Below are 15,615 nucleotides of genomic sequence, written 5' to 3' on the forward strand. Positions count from 1 at the left end.
GCCTTAAAAGTTTTCTTTGCGGGTGAGCTAACGGCTTTGACGCAATCCAGACGCGCTCGCAAACAGATGTGTGTGTGTGTGTGAGAGAACCGTGGGGACGCAGTGGGTGACCCTGTGTGTTGCTGTGTGTGCGTGCATTTGACAGGGGAGAGTGTATGTTCTGCAAGAGTGGGCTACTGGCCACTGGAGCTATTATTGTTGCTTGCTTTTTCCACAGGTACACTTGCACTTATAGCGGTTCATGTTGTTTTAATTGTAACTTGTTTAACTACATGCTCTTATGGTTCTTCCCTTTGGCACTTACTTTGGTTGTTCACTAATGTGTGCTTCATGTTTTGGCTACTCGCAATGTTTTTGTGGCTATCTTGTTGTTATTATCAGTGACCTGGAAGTCGCTTTGGATAAAAGCTAAATGAATAAATGTAAAATGTAAATGTAAGAGAACATGTATGCATGTTCAGCCCCCTTTACTGTCCGTCCATGACTGTGTCTTTTTTCTCTCTGCACACTGTGCCGAGTATGTCATGTAATAACGTGTGTGTGGTGTGTGTGTGTGTGTGTGTGTCCAGGGTCCAGTTCGGAGGTCTGGGCCAGCTGTTGTGACGGCGTGCTGGGAGGTGATGACTTCACTGAGACCAAGGAGCTGAGGGTGTGGGCGGGGTACGACTACCTAGGCTGGAGTCGCGAGGCTCTGGGGCAGGGCAGCGTGGACATCGAGTTCCACTTCGAGGACACCCGCATCTTCCACACCATGCAGGTACCAGAGGCTCCTGGAGGACGGGGGGTCGGGTGTCTGTGTGTGTGTGTCTCTCTCTCTCTGCTTCTCTCTCTTTGTCTAGGTTAAAGCTTCCCCAGTAATTCCCATTCCCTCATTAAATAATTAAACTGACCGATGTTTACCGACGTTTCACCAGACACGTAAACATTGAGATCTCATCTCTGGGTCGTTATCATGACGGTGTGGCCAGCCAATAGCATATTGGTCTACAATTTCCATCGGCCTGTTTTAATTTGTTTCTCATTTTGCTGTTGTTAATCATCATGGTTGGGGTTGTCAGCGGTAAGCAACTTTAGGAGCCACTAAGTTGCATCATTGTCTGTTTGAGGTTCAGGGGGGTTTGGGGTTTACTATGAAGCAACTCAGATTGAGTTATGTTCCTGTTGTGAGCCTTCTGGAATATTCCTGGAATGTTGGTTTAGGGTGAAAAACACCCACCATGAGCCCTATTGACGCGTTTTAATTCCTGTTGTACATGCAGTGTATACACTATAATGAGGCAGCTCGTTTAGCCCAGAGTGTTGTGTGTGTACATTAAATGTGTGTGCGTGCATTCATGTGCGTGTTGCGTTTCCCAAACACTAAATCCACCCCTCTTTCCCAGCCTGTTGAAATGCCACAGCTAAGCCTTCTTATTCTTCTCAGGCCTTTCTCTCCTTTTTCTTGCTCTTTCTGACAAGTACCTGCTCACTCCCAGCCCCGTAAACGAGGTATTCATGAGGTCGTCGTGACATTTATCCCGTATTCCTGCCCCTCTCGCAAAGCTCTCCTCACACTAACCTCCTCCGACGCGCCCCTCTGCCTTCCTGCCTGGAAGACAGGCAGATGTTGCTCCCCTCCTGCTTGTTTCTTTAAAGAGGTTACAGTGGATAGTGAATAGTTTGCATCTGCTTGCAGTTATTACCATCACTTCTCCTAGACGTTAAGAGGCTTAGACCTGCGGGATAACCTCTCTGCACAAGGAAACAGAGAAAGCTCCTCTGAACAGTAGAGATTTAACCCTTGTGTTATCTTCGGGTCATTCTGACCCATCAGTCATTGTGACCCACCGTGGTATTGCGACAAATTTACCTCATACAAAAACAAAGTGAAGCATTGTCCTTTTAACCGTCGGGCTGTCTCAGACCCCCCCACATTGCGAAGGGAAAAAAAAGCATTTTATTTGTTTTTGTATTGGTAAAATTGGTAAACACAACGATGGTTCGTTATGAACCTTTGGGTCATGTGACCCGAAGGCAGCACAAGGGTTAAAGGAGAGAAAAGCAGAGTAGAACATGTAACATATGTTCCAAGTCCCTGGCGTTGTTGTACCGGCAAGTTCTGATCCCCCAGAGGAGGGAGGGGGGGCAGGCTACCCAGAAGGCTTTGTTGACTTATTAGAGCCCCCCCCCCCCCCTCCAGATAGAATCAGTTACATGTCCACCTCTGTGTCTTGGGAAGCAGCTGTTCCCCAGCGCCTAAGTGTGTGTGTGTGCGCGTGTGGGTGTTGTGTGTGTGCGCGTGTGCATGCGCGCGTGTTCATACACATGGTGTATTCAGTTAGAGAGAGGCTTTTGGCCCTACAGCAAGTGTCAGCTTAAGGACTAACCCTGTCAGTGGAGTCTTTACACCAGCCCTTCTCCTCCTCTTCTCCTCCTCTCCTTCGTTCTCACCTCCTCGCTCCTCTGCCCCCCCTCCCGTTCCCCTATCTCTGAGATCTACAGTTTGCAGTCTACCCTGCTCGTAAAAAATCCCCCTTTCCATCTCCCCCTCCCTCCCCCCCTCTCTCTCCCCTCTTTCTCTCGCCAGCTAGCATTGGCACCCAATATATCAGCTCTTTTATGGAGGCGTCTCTCTCTCTCCCTCTTACTGTCTGTCTTGCTTTCTCTCTCTTTGTCTCCCTGTCTCTCTCTGTCATGTATTTCTTGTAAGCAGTAAAAAAGATTGAATTCCCCCCCTCTCTCCTTCCTCTCCACCTCCCTCTTCCACCTCCCTCTCTCCTTCCTCTCCACCTCCCTCTCCTTCTCTCCACCTCCCTCTCCTCCCTCTCCACTTCCCTCTCTCCCTTCCTCTCTCCCTCTCTCTCTCCTCCCTCTCACGTTTCTCCCATCCGGTCCTTTGCGTCTGTGCCCAACACCGCATCGCGCTCAAAGCAATTAAGCCTCGACAGGATTAAAAAACGGTTTAATTTCTATAGTTTAATTGAATCCTATTCTTTCGTCTCGATTAATGAACAGGCCTCAGGCTGTGAAGTTCAGGAAGTTAGAAACATGTTTACCTTGCTCCCCATGGCATGTGTTTATAATCTGTCCTAACACTGACTGCCTGCCCCCCCCCCCCCCCTCAATCCCCCCCCTCCCCCTCCAGGTGCATAGTAACAATCGGCACACCCAGGGCGTACGGGTCTTCAGCAGGGTGGAGTGCCAGTTCAAGCCTGGCCTACTGCAGCCCCTGGTCGGGGGCGCTGGTCCTGCCGTGCCCCTGGAGGACCTGAAGGACCCCTCGTCCCGGCCCATCTCACTGCCCCTGGGGGGGGCGCCCCGCCAGATCCTGCGCTGCAAGTTTTCCTTCGCCGGACCGCTGGCTGCTCATCAGCGAGATCTCCTTCTACTCCGGTGGGTGTGGCCCTGCCACTTCCTGTCTCATTCGGCTTTGGAGCTGCTGCTGTTAGGATATTATCATCTTTTTTTAAATTACGCCTTTTACATTTTTTTTAAATTCCCAGAGCCCTTTGGGAGAAAGGTACAGAGACTGGGTCTGTTCCTCCTCTTCTTCCTCCTGCTCCGCCGGACCCCTCTTCCTCTCCTCTTCCTCCTCCTGTCCTCCACACCTCCACCAGCCCCACCCCTGGATACAACTCCTCCAACTCCACCATGGGCCCCTCCGGTAAGCCCCCCGACCCTCTTCTCTCTCCTTCCCTGCCTCCCCCCTTCTATCTTCTCCTTGTATCCCCCCTCTCACACCCCCCCCTCCCCCCCGTTGTGTGGAGTGCGTGTATGTCTGGGGGTCAGGTGGCTGAGCGGTTAGGGAATCGGGCTAGTAATCAGAAGTTGCAGGTCCGAAAATGACGTTGTGTCCCTGGGCAAGGCACTTCACCCTACTTGCCTCGGGGGGAATGTCGCTGTACTTACTGTAAGTCGCTCTGGATAAGAGCATCTGCTAAATGACTAAATGTAATTTATAAATGGTAAATGTCTGCAGCACGTCTGAGCTGTATGTTTAAAGCAGTGCCCAGAAAGGTAGGGTGCCAAAGCAGACAGCCTGATCTGCTCTTTATCAGAGGCTGCCGCCTCAAAGCCATGGCCCCCAGCCAGGCACCATCTCACCCCAGCCAGGCACCATCTCATCGCTATCTCCCCCCTGGCTGGGGGGGGGGGGGGGGGGGGGAGGACTAGACCACTCTGGAGATACAGGCAGCAGCCACGAAAGTAGAAAATGAATTGCAGTGCCTTGGCTATTGTGTGAATTGTTACGACAGACAGAACTCACTTACAGAAACAAAATGCGTATTCATTTATAAAAGGATGCACAAAGATGACCTCTCCGCCCGGTCCTGATGTCATCCATTGCTTTTGTCTGTCTTTCCCTTTCAAAATCCATCCATCACCGCCCCTCTCCCTCCATCCATCACCCCCTGCCCTACCAGAACCCCCCTCCACCAACCCCACAACGGACGGCACGGGTAACAGCACACTCTCAGGTGAGAGGGAAGGAGAGGGTGAAAGAGACAGAGAAGGAGGGTGAGAGAGAGAGAGTGGGTGGGTGAGGGTGAGAGAGAGTGGGTGGGTGGGGTGAGGGTGAGAGAGAGTGGGGTGGGTGAGGGTGAGAGAGAGAGAGTGGGTGGGTGAGGGTGAGAGAGAGAGAGAGAGAGAGTGGGTGGGTGAGAGAGAGAGAGAGTGGGTGGGTGAGGGTGAGAGAGAGAGTGGGTGGGTGAGGGTGAGAGAGAGAGAGAGTGGGTGGGTGAGGGTGAGAGAGAGAGTGGGTGGGTGAGGGTGAGAGAGAGATAGAGAGTGGGTGGGTGAGGGCTGGATGGAAGAAGGAAGTGATCAGCCTCAGCACATCTTCTTTGGCGTCGCGCCGGCGCCTCGATAAACTCTTCATTCGTCTGAGAACACGGGAGACGACAGGAACAGGGAGGATCATGGGAGTCTTCGGCACAGCGTCCCATGATCCTCCTCTTCCCTGTTTTCTCTCTCTCCAGAGATAAGCCCCCTGAATCTAACACCGCTAACCTCGGTCAGCCGTGTGATGGTTCTGCACTGTCATCATGACACAGCACCTCGGCAGGCACCAAACTGCAATGCTCTCCCAGGCCTCGTCTGTGGAGCGTCAGACCTCCCAGAGGCTGGACAGTGAGGCTTTGTACTGCTGTGTAGCTGGGGGCCTGTGGAGCTGGGGGCCTGTGGAGCTGGGGGCCTGTGGAGCTGGGGCCTGTGGAGCTGGGGCCTGTGGAGCTGGGGCCTGTGGAGCTGGGGCCTGTGGAGCTGGGGCCTGTGGAGCTGGGGGCCTGTTGTAGCTGGGGCCTGTGGAGCTGGGGCCTGTGGAGCTGGGGCCTGTGGTGTGCAGGGCGGGGTCGGCCGTGGTCCGGCAGGCTGTGTGTGGATCTGCGCTGAACGTATGAGAGAGAGAGAGAGACAGAGAGAGAGAGAGAGAGAAGGAGAGCTGTGTGTGGGTCTGCTTTGAACATGCATGAGAGAGAGAAGGAGAGGGGAAGAGAGGAAATACTGGTCACACTTCTGGCTGGCTTTCTGACCAAATGTTTGAACTGAACTGTGTGTGTGTGTGTTACGTCTGACTCTGTCCTGGAGCCTCATTATTAGCACTGCCGTTTGATATCCCGACCCTCAGCCCTCAGCCCTCACACCTAGTCCATTACAACTGGGTCTCTTTGTTTGTTTACAAGGCAAAGTTTACCCAAAGTTTAACTCGAGACATATTTAATCTCAAACTGCCGTCAGACGGCACAGTAGGGCTGTGCAGGGCCGGGAACACTGTCAGACCTGCACACAGTAGGGCTGTGCAGGGCCGGAACACTGTCAGACCTGCTGAAGTGCATGGTTGTTTGGAACCCAGCATTCACATTCTGTTCTCAAGACCAGAGGGAAAGACCCTTCTCACATGGGCATTTCTAACGTTTACACACACAGGGCCTGAATGCAGCAACTTACCATTCCACACACACACACACACACACACACACACACACACACACACACAGCCCCCCCACACACACACACGCACACACTCACACACACACACACACTATCCCACATCAGACAGTCAGTAAGCCTGTTTTAAATATGCGGGTGTGACACTGACACGTTCCAAGTCGCCTCCGTGCAGACAGTGCTAATACACAGACTGAACACACACACACGCACTCATGACAGCGCCAGCCACACAAGCAGATATAAATGTTCAAATATGTGCACGCTCACACCCAGAAACATGTCCTGCATAGTTTTACACACTCAGTATGCACGCACACACACACACACACACCCTTAAACACACAAACGCACTGGAACACCAGACTCATGTCATTGTCCCTTTTCTGTCTAGGAGCCGACTTTGCTGCCATTACCCCAAGGGCAGGACTTCCTGTCGCCAAGGACGACAGCAGCAACACAGCCATCCTGATTGGTTGCCTGGTGGGCATCATATTACTGCTCCTGGCTGTTCATCGCTGTCATTCTGTGGAGGCAGTACTGGAAGAAGATACTGGGCAAGGTGTGTGTGTGTAAGAGAGAGGGAGATTAGGTGCTAGGGCAGTATCTCTCAACCCTGGTCCTCAGGGACCCTCTGCCTTGCATGTTGTAGATGTTTCCCTGCTCCAACACACCTGATTCAGATGAATGACTCGTTATCCAGCTCTGCCTGGTCACGACTCATCCATTTGAATCAGGTGTGTTGGAGGAGGGAAACATCTAGAACATGCAAGGCAGGAGGTCCCTGAAGACCAGGATTGGGGAAACACTGATCTAGAACATAGAGGACCAGGGTTGGGGAACCCCTGATCTAGAACATAGAGGACCAGGGTTGGGAACCCCTGATCTAGAACATAAAGGACCAGGGTTGGGAACCCCTGATCTAGAACATAAAGGACCAGGGTTGGGAACCCCTGATCTAGAACATAGAGGACCACGGTTGGGAACCCCTGATCTAGAACATAGAGGACCAGGGTTGAGAACCCCTGATCTAGAACATAAAGGACCAGGGTTGGGGAACCCTGATCTAGAACATAGAGGGACCAGGGTTGGGAACCCCTGATCTAGAACATAGAGGACCAGTGTTGGGAACCCCTGATCTAGAACATAAAGGACCAGGGTTGGGAACCCCTGATCTAGAACATAGAGGGACCAGGGTTGGGAACCCCCTGATCTAGAACATAGAGGACCAGGGTTGAGAGCCACTGTGCTCGTGTGTACAAGTGTTGATCGACTGTGGTTCTCCCCAGGCCCAGGGCAGCCTGTCCAGCGATGAGCTACGCGTCCATCTGTCCGGCCCGTCAGACAACGTGGTCATCAACAACACCCACAGTTACTCCAGCCGCTACCAGCGCATACACACCTTCCCTGAGGAGAGGGACCGGGAGAGGGAGGGCGAGGGAGAGTACCAGGAGCCCAGCGCCCTGCTGAGGCCCAGAGACCAGAGAGACAGCACCGGTATGACACACACACACACACTCTGAACATTTACACACTCTGAACACACACACACACAGTACACATAACAAACACACAGACTCAAATTGTACCGGAAGATATATTTAGGGGTTTTGCTTGAATCAATGACTGTGGCCGAACACACACACTCAAACAAACACCCCACCATCAGGTAAAACACACACACACACACACACTTCTACTCACACAACTATGACATTGTGATACAGAGAGGATCAGAGGAACAGACAGATCCATATTTTAACAGATTCTTAGTTAAATAATTGATTTCTCAATATGTACGGCGATAATGAGAACGAGGATGATCGCAGTAGGGGTTTTTATATCCTTTGTTTGTGTTAATGGTTGAGCAACATCAGACTGAGCGGTTTGTGAAATCAATGCAGCATATTCAAGACGGGGAGAAAAACAGGGCAAGACAATGTGGTACATTTTAAACAAATGCTTATTAAAAAAACACTCGCATGAAATGTAAATAACACAAAACAGCCAAATAACCACCGAGCCTTCAGAGTCCAAGGTCAGAACAAACAACACACACACACACAAAAGCTCAATTGTTCTTAGAGGCACGCAGGAGAAAGAGGAACGGTTTGGAATAAAGTTTGGAGAAGAGGGAGAGAGGGAGGGAGAGAGGGCGAGAGGAGGGAGGGATAGAGGAGGAGGTGAGGAGGGAGAGAGAGAGGAGGGAGGGAGGGGAGTAGGAAGAGAGGAGGGGAGGGAGGGAGGGAGGGAGGGAGGGAGAGAGGAGGGAGAGGAGGAGGGAGAGAGGAGGGAGGGGAGGAGGAAGAGAGGAGGGAGGGGAGGAGGAGGGGAGAGAGGAGGAGGGGAGGAGGGAGAGGGGAGGAGGGAGAGGGGAGGGGAGGAGGGAGAGGGGAGGAGGGAGAGAGAAGGGAGGAAGGAGGGAGAGAGGAGGAGGGAGGGAGAGAGGAGGGAGGAAGGAGGGAGGGGAGGAGGGAGGAAGGAGCGATTCTGACCAGCTCCACGGGAGTCCGGCCTGCAGTCTTCCCAGGCTGTAACAGTGCCACATTATGCTGGGGAACAACAGGACGGAACGCAAACATTATTCTGCCTGCCTGGGGGGCTGTTCTCCTGGCAGGGCCCAAGTTGTCTTAACCTCTGCCTGTTCCCACTCGCGATGCCGTTTGGATTTTGTTCTTCCCTGCAACCCCCCCCCCCTCCCCCCCCCCCCTGCTTGCACTGTAACGGATATGCTGTGTGTTCTGTTAACGGTTGTTGGTTTGTGTTTCTGTGTTGTGTTGCGTTCGTCCTGCAATTTTGTTTCGTTCTCCCCGGTACGTGTCCATGTGGTCGTGTCTGTTTGCATCGCACGTGTCGTGTGTGTGTGTCCCAGCCTTGCTGTTAAACAACCCAGCGTATCACCTGCTCCTGTCTGATCAGAGACAAGGCTCCTGGCCCCCTGGCTGTGCCCAGCACCTCCCAGGCTCAGGAAAAGAGCCCTCAATGTTCCCCAGGGTAAGAGCTCTCTCACCGGGGGACAACATCAGGATACACCCCTGCTCTGCCCAGGCCTGGACCCACAGAGCAGAAACACACATCCTCCAGTAGACTAAGGGCAAACTAAACGCTCCCCTAGTGTAGTGGTTATTACTTCTGTAAAAGGAAGGCTAGGATTGATCCTTTGAGGTGGGGGGGGGGGGGGGGCAGGATGGATTGTGGGTGAGACAGTCTGTGTGCATGCAAACTCACGATTCACCCACCTCCTTTCACGTCAATCATCTGACGAATGCCGTGTCCCGAAAATTAACAATAACAAGATGTCTCCAAAACTCAAAAAACAAACACTCCCCTCCACAAGCTAAAGTAAACCAGGGGATCTTAGGACACTATCCTACCTCCCACTGACCCCTCCTCCCCCCCCCCAGCAGCCTGCGGGCCTGGACAGGGATCTGGAGAAGGGCTTCCCCCTCACCCAGGAGGAGCCTCCCCCCTACCCTGGCGCCCCTCCCTACCCCTCCGTGTCCCCCCCGCTGCCCCCCAGCGTGCCCCACTACGCCGAGGCCGACATCGTGAGCTTGCAGGGCGTCAGCGGCAACAACACGTACGCCGTGCCCGCCCTGACCACGCCCAGCCCCGGCGCCGACTCCGCCCCCCTGCCGGAGCTGCCACGCCAGTGTCTGGTCTTCAAGGAGAAACTGGGGGAGGGCCAGTTTGGAGAGGTGAGGGGGAGGAGAGGGAGGGGGAGTTCTGGGGGAGGATGTGGGGAGAGGGCCAGTTTGGAGAGGTGAGGGGGAGGGGGAGTTCTGGGGGAGGATGTGGGGGAGGGCCAGTTTGGAGAGGTGAGGGGGAGGGGGAGTTCTGGGGGAGGATGTGGGGGAGGGCCAGTTTGGAGAGGTGAGGGGGAGGGGAGGGAGGGGGAGTTCTGGGGGAGGATGTGGGGGAGAGGGCCAGTTTGGAGAGGTGAGGGGGAGGAGAGGGAGTTCTGGGGGAGGATGTGGGGGAGGGCCAGTTTGGAGAGGTGAGGGGGAGGAGAGGGAGTTCTGGGGGAGATGTGGGGGAGGGCCAGTTTGGAGAGGTGAGGGGGAGGAGAGGGAGGGGGAGTTCTGGGGGAGGATGTGGGGGAGGGCCAGTTTGGAGAGGTGAGGGGGAGGAGGAGGGAGGGGGAGTTCTGGGGGAGGATGTGGGGAGAGGGCCAGTTTGGAGAGGTGAGGGGGAGGAGGAGGGAGGGGGAGTTCTGGGGGAGAGGCGCTGGTGGAGGGGGGAGAGGTGAGGGGGAGGAGAGGGAGGGGGAGTTCTGGGGGAGGATGTGGGGAGAGGGCCAGTTTGAAGAGGTGAGGGGGAGGAGGAGGGAGGGGGAGTTCTGGGGGAGAGGCGCTGGTGGAGGGGGGAGAGGTGAGGGGGAGGAGGAGGGAGTTCTGGGGGAGCATGTGGGGGAGAGGGCCAGTTTGAAGAGATATGGGGGGGAGGGGGACAAGGATTTGGGTGAGGGAGGGAGCGTGCCAAGGTTGCTATTAAAGCTATTTAGTTTTGCAAATGTAAAAAGTATTAAATAATGCCTTGGTAGTTTGGGAGATTGGAAAAGGGTCCTTGAATATTCTTTCATATTCAAGTTATTCATATTTAAATACTCTCTGCCAGACATGCATCTAAATCGTTGCCTAGAGCTTTATTTATTCTCTATATTTCATCCATAAAAATTGTAGCGTAATTGGCTATGCATATGAAACTGTAGAGATAAAGGGTGATTAATCAAATTATTCAAAGACAGAGTGTGTGTGTGTGTGTGTCCGTGTGTGTGTGTGTTTGTGTCCAAGTGGAGGTGGTGGAAAACACATGAACAGTGTTTCCTGTTTCAGGTGCACCTGTGTGAGATCGAGAGCCCTCAGGACCTGCCCAACCTGGAGTTTCCCTTCAACGTGAGGAAAGGGCGCCCCCTGCTGGTGGCAGTGAAGATCCTGCGTCCTGACGCCTCCAAGAACGCCAGGTCTGCCTTCACGTTCCACCTGCCTGCCCCTCAACCCCCTCCTCCACTCAGGGGATACTAACCCAACTTCCCTTCTTTTCGATGAATCATCCACTCAAGTTCCCATTTCTTTTTCATCCCTCTCTCCCTCCCTCCCTCCCTCCCTCCCTCCCTCCCTCCCTCCCTCCCTCTCTCCCTCTCTCCCTCTCTCCCTCTCAGGAACGATTTTCTGAAGGAGGTGAAGATCCTGTCTCGCCTGAAGGACCCCAACATCATCCGGCTGCTTGGCGTGTGTGTGAGCAGTGACCCTCTCTGCATGGTGACGGAGTACATGGAGAGTGGAGACCTCAACCAGTACCTCTGCCACAGAGTCCTGCTGGACAAGTCTGGGCCCACACACAACACCCCCACCATCAGGTAACACACACACACACACACCATCAGGTAACACACACACACACTCACAACACCCCTACCATCAGGTAAAACACACACACACACATACACACACAACACCCCTACCATCAGGTAAAACACACACACAACACCCCTACCATCAGGTAACACACACACACACACACACACACCATCAGGTAAAACACACACACTCACAACCCCCCTACCATCAGGTAAAACACACACACACACACACACACTCACAACACCCCTACCATCAGGTAAAACACACACACACACATACACACACACACACAACACCCCTACCATCAGGTAAAACACACACACAACACCCCTACCATCAGGTAACACACACACACACACCATCAGGTAAAACACACACACTCACAACCCCCCTACCATCAGGTAAAACACACACACACACACACACACTCACAACACCCCTACCGTCAGGTAAAACACACACACACACAACACCCCTACCATCAGGTAAAACACACACACTCACAACACCCCTACCAGCAGGTAAAACACACACACACACACTCACAAAACCCCCACCATCAGGTAAAACACACACACAACACCCTTACCATCAGGTAAAACACACACACTCACAACACCCCCACCATCAGGTAAAACACACACACACACTTTATATTTGTAACTACTGTACAGCACTTTGTGAAAGAGAATGCAGGTGGGCTGCTACCTTAAGTAAAAAATACTTTTTTTTTTTTTATACTTATTTCTGTAACCCTTTACAGTGGGTCTGCCATGTATGTGTATTCTTCCTCCGTAACCCTCTTCATCCTCTCCCAGCTACCCAGCCCTCATCTCCATGGCCAGCCAGATAGCGTCGGGGATGAAGTTCCTGTCGTCCCTGAACTTCGTCCACCGCGACTTGGCCACGCGCAACTGCCTGGTGGGGGGGCGAGCGAGGCGAGAGCGGCGGGGAGCGGCCAATCAAGATAGCCGACTTCGGGATGAGCAGGAACCTGTACGCAGGGGACTATTACCGCATCCAGGGACGAGCCGTGCTGCCCATCCGCTGGATGGCCTGGGAGTGTATCCTGATGGTGAGGGGGGGGGGGGGGGAGGAGGAGGGGGGGGGAGGAGAGGATAGGGGATGATAGGAGAGGGGAGGGTGGAGAGGAGGGCAGGAGGACAGGGGAGGGTGGGGAGAGGGGAGAGGGGGAGAAGAGGACAGGAGGGGAGGGGGAGCGGGAGAGGAGAGGGAGGGGGGAGCGGGGAGGGGGGAGAGGGGGAGGGGGAGCGGGGAGGGGGAGAGGAGAGCGGGGAGGGGGAGAGGGAGCGGGGAGGCAGGGCAGGGCAGCAAAACCATGGACATTTGGGGGGAAAAAAACGTTTTGATTGCCGTGTTTCTAATGTATTAAAAAGATCATTTTGCAGCATCACAATCATGCTGGTGTGTGTGTGTGTGTTCCAGGGTAAGTTCACCACGGCCAGTGATGTGTGGGCGTTCGGGGTGACCCTGTGGGAGATGCTGAGTGTGTGTCAGGAGCAGCCGTACTCCAGCCTGACCGACGAGCAGGTCATCGACAACGCAGGAGAGTTCTTCAGAGACCACGACAGACAGGTACACACACACACACACACACACACACACACAGACAGACAGGCACACACAATGCAGGAGTTCTTCAGAGACCACGGCAGACAGGTACACACACACACACACACACAACCACTCATTATGACATTTCATCACATTCAGCAGTGATGGGAGATGGCAAAAGTACACACTTTTATAGGGGAAAAAAAAAATTTTGGGAAAAATTTTCAACCCTTCGAAAGTTTTCGTTAACTTTTTGTTCCAAACTAACTTGATGACAAAACTAATTGGTTGAAAGTTTTTCACTAAAACTTTGGAAAGGTTGAAAACTTTTTTTTCTTGCTGTCGTGTTAAAAAGGTTGAGGAAAAAAATTAATTGTTTGAATGGTTGAAAGAAACGTCATTACACATTTGATCCCAATATTGTATACACATACTGTTTGTCAGTGGTCTTCAACCCTGGTCCTCAGGGCCTACTGGTCAGTTGGTGTCATGTTGTGTGGGAAAACAAGTTTTGAAAGGTTGATTTTCTTTCCTTTCCTCTCCCCCCTCCCAACCTCCTCTCCTCTCCCCTCCCCTCCCCTCTCCCCCTCCTCTCCCCTCTCCCACCCGCCCCCCTTTCCCCTCCCCCCTCCCAACCTCCTCCCCCCTCCCCTCTCCCCACCCTCCCCCTCCTCTCCCCTCTCCCACCCGCCCTCCTCTCCCCTCCCCCCCTCCCCTCTCCCCGCCCTCCCCTCTCCCACCCGCCCCCCTCCCCCAGGTGTACCTGAGCAGGCCAGCCGTGTGTCCCCAGGGTCTGTATGAGCTGATGCTGAGCTGCTGGAACAGGGACTGCAAGCTGCGCCCCTCCTTCGCCAACATCCACTCCTTCCTCACAGAGGACGCCATGAACATGGTGTAGACGGCGAGGGAGAGGGGGAACGAGAGAGAGAGGCCGGGAGATGAAGAACGAGGATGAGGAGAGGGGGGACCCTCTGCTGATCTCGTACCTTTTTAGCAGTAGAGGAAAGGCTGATTATGGAGGTGAAGAGATTAGACGGTCGCTTGTACATTTCCTGTTTCCCTGGGTGGACGGGACTGAGAAACCGCAGGTTCGGTTTTCAGTCACACCACCCCCCCCCCCCCCCACACACACACACACACCTGTAGCCCCGCTAACCCAGAGTACTGTAGACCATAGTACCACCCCTGCATCTCATCATGAATGTAAAACAATGGCTGGTGGTGGGTTAACTGCATCCTGCTTAATGAACTGTCGTTTCTCCAAGTTAATGACAGAGTGGCTTTAATGACTCACATTGAACCTTCGTAACGCACGCCCGATGACGTAGGTGAAGCCGAATCAAAGAAAAGATAGGAAGAGTTCCTCAGAACGTGATTATCGTAGAACAGCAGATCCGTGTTTAGTCCGTGTTGGTGCGTGACACATTGTATAGCACTGCTGTAGTTTCGCGGTATTTTCAATGGTGAAGTATACAACCTGGGGGTGTACTGGCAAAGGTCGACGTACAGGATGTATACTGCAGCCATGGCTCTGTGAACACGGTACATTTGTGCGTCCCACCCGAGGTGGGTCAGACGTGGGGGAAACACCACGTTGAACTACACAGAATTTCTAAAAAGACAATTGGGGTAAACGACCCCCCCCCTCCCAGCACATTCACGCCCGCGGTCACAGCGTTGTGACCGCGGGCGTCTGGTGACGGGCAGACACTGCAGGGCCGACAGCCAATACGGTTGTCGGACCGTGTTGTTCCACGCCACGCCACACTTCCTGTATCGAAGAGGAGCCTCGCGCTGTCGCACCCGTCAGGTGTCACTCAGTCAGCAGAGGGCACACGGGCACAGGAAGTGAGATTTCAAACAGGAAATGAGACTCGAAAGAGGCTGTATGTACAGTACCCACATGCGAACGCTCGCAAACTTATTCACCAGTTACAACCACCGACCTTGTTTGGCTTTGACCAGCCCCAGACACAGTGATACAAGTCCCATTTTCACAAACCAGCTGCACTTTAAAAACATGTATCCTGGTCCATCGGTGCCCACAGCTCACCAACGCAGAACTCCCAGGCAACTCCTGAAAGGCGCAAACCATAGAAGAAGAAGCATTGCATTTGGCTTTCTTCCCTGTTAGTTTTGCAATGAAATGCGATGCAAGAGCGCGTCGCCGTGTCAGAAGCGTTGTCCGAAAGAGAACCAGGAGCATCAAATGCTGGGAGCACAGAGCGCATTAAATGCAGTATGCATAGCCGTTTAGTTAACTCTGTATTATCACATATAGGCCTATAAGCTGACCAGGGTAGGCCGTCTACCTTACTGATTGTACAGAACTGTATGCTTGTCCAGTTTAATTATTAAGTAATCCCTGTTTACTGATTGAATGAGAGTGAACGGCCATGTCATGTGAATGCAGTACGGCCATGTCATGTGAATGCAGTACGTGCCATTTGATTGATCATTTTTGATACACTGTAGTTGGACTAAACCCATATTTTTTTTATATACTGTATGTACTTAGACACTCCTTGACGTCAGTGATTTTGTCCTTTTTGTCTTTGAAGCAGAACCTAACAGCGTGTACATATTTTAAGAACGGAATTCTGATTTTGTTCACTAATATATGGAAATTCTTTGCTATTTTTGGGGTCTTTTGTTTCCTTGTAGAAGGCTTGCTACCTTGATGCCATTGTCATTCATCATGCTGTCTATTTTTGTAGATGTTTTAATAAAATTAATCTTTTCAAATAAAGCA

At 52.9% G+C, this 15,615-nt stretch overlaps 1 protein-coding gene across 1 annotated transcript in view; it reads left to right on the forward strand.

The window, feature by feature from the left end:
• ddr1 (discoidin domain receptor tyrosine kinase 1) overlaps positions 1-15,570 on the forward strand; it is a 16,841-nt gene extending 1,271 nt beyond the window's left edge. The window contains 17 exon segments of the mRNA XM_067237354.1: positions 570-597; positions 599-757; positions 3,125-3,331; positions 3,333-3,376; positions 3,483-3,643; positions 4,404-4,457; positions 6,320-6,438; positions 6,440-6,487; positions 7,215-7,422; positions 8,798-8,919; positions 9,330-9,623; positions 10,761-10,888; positions 11,087-11,284; positions 12,107-12,212; positions 12,214-12,363; positions 12,735-12,884; positions 13,621-15,570. Coding sequence (XP_067093455.1) covers positions 570-597; positions 599-757; positions 3,125-3,331; positions 3,333-3,376; positions 3,483-3,643; positions 4,404-4,457; positions 6,320-6,438; positions 6,440-6,487; positions 7,215-7,422; positions 8,798-8,919; positions 9,330-9,623; positions 10,761-10,888; positions 11,087-11,284; positions 12,107-12,212; positions 12,214-12,363; positions 12,735-12,884; positions 13,621-13,761 — 2,317 coding nt within the window. The 3' untranslated portion in view covers positions 13,762-15,570.
• Positions 15,571-15,615: the final 45 nt, after the last annotated feature.

Source organism: Osmerus mordax, chromosome 6 (assembly GCF_038355195.1).
Source record: "Osmerus mordax isolate fOsmMor3 chromosome 6, fOsmMor3.pri, whole genome shotgun sequence".
NCBI lineage: Eukaryota > Metazoa > Chordata > Actinopteri > Osmeriformes > Osmeridae > Osmerus > Osmerus mordax.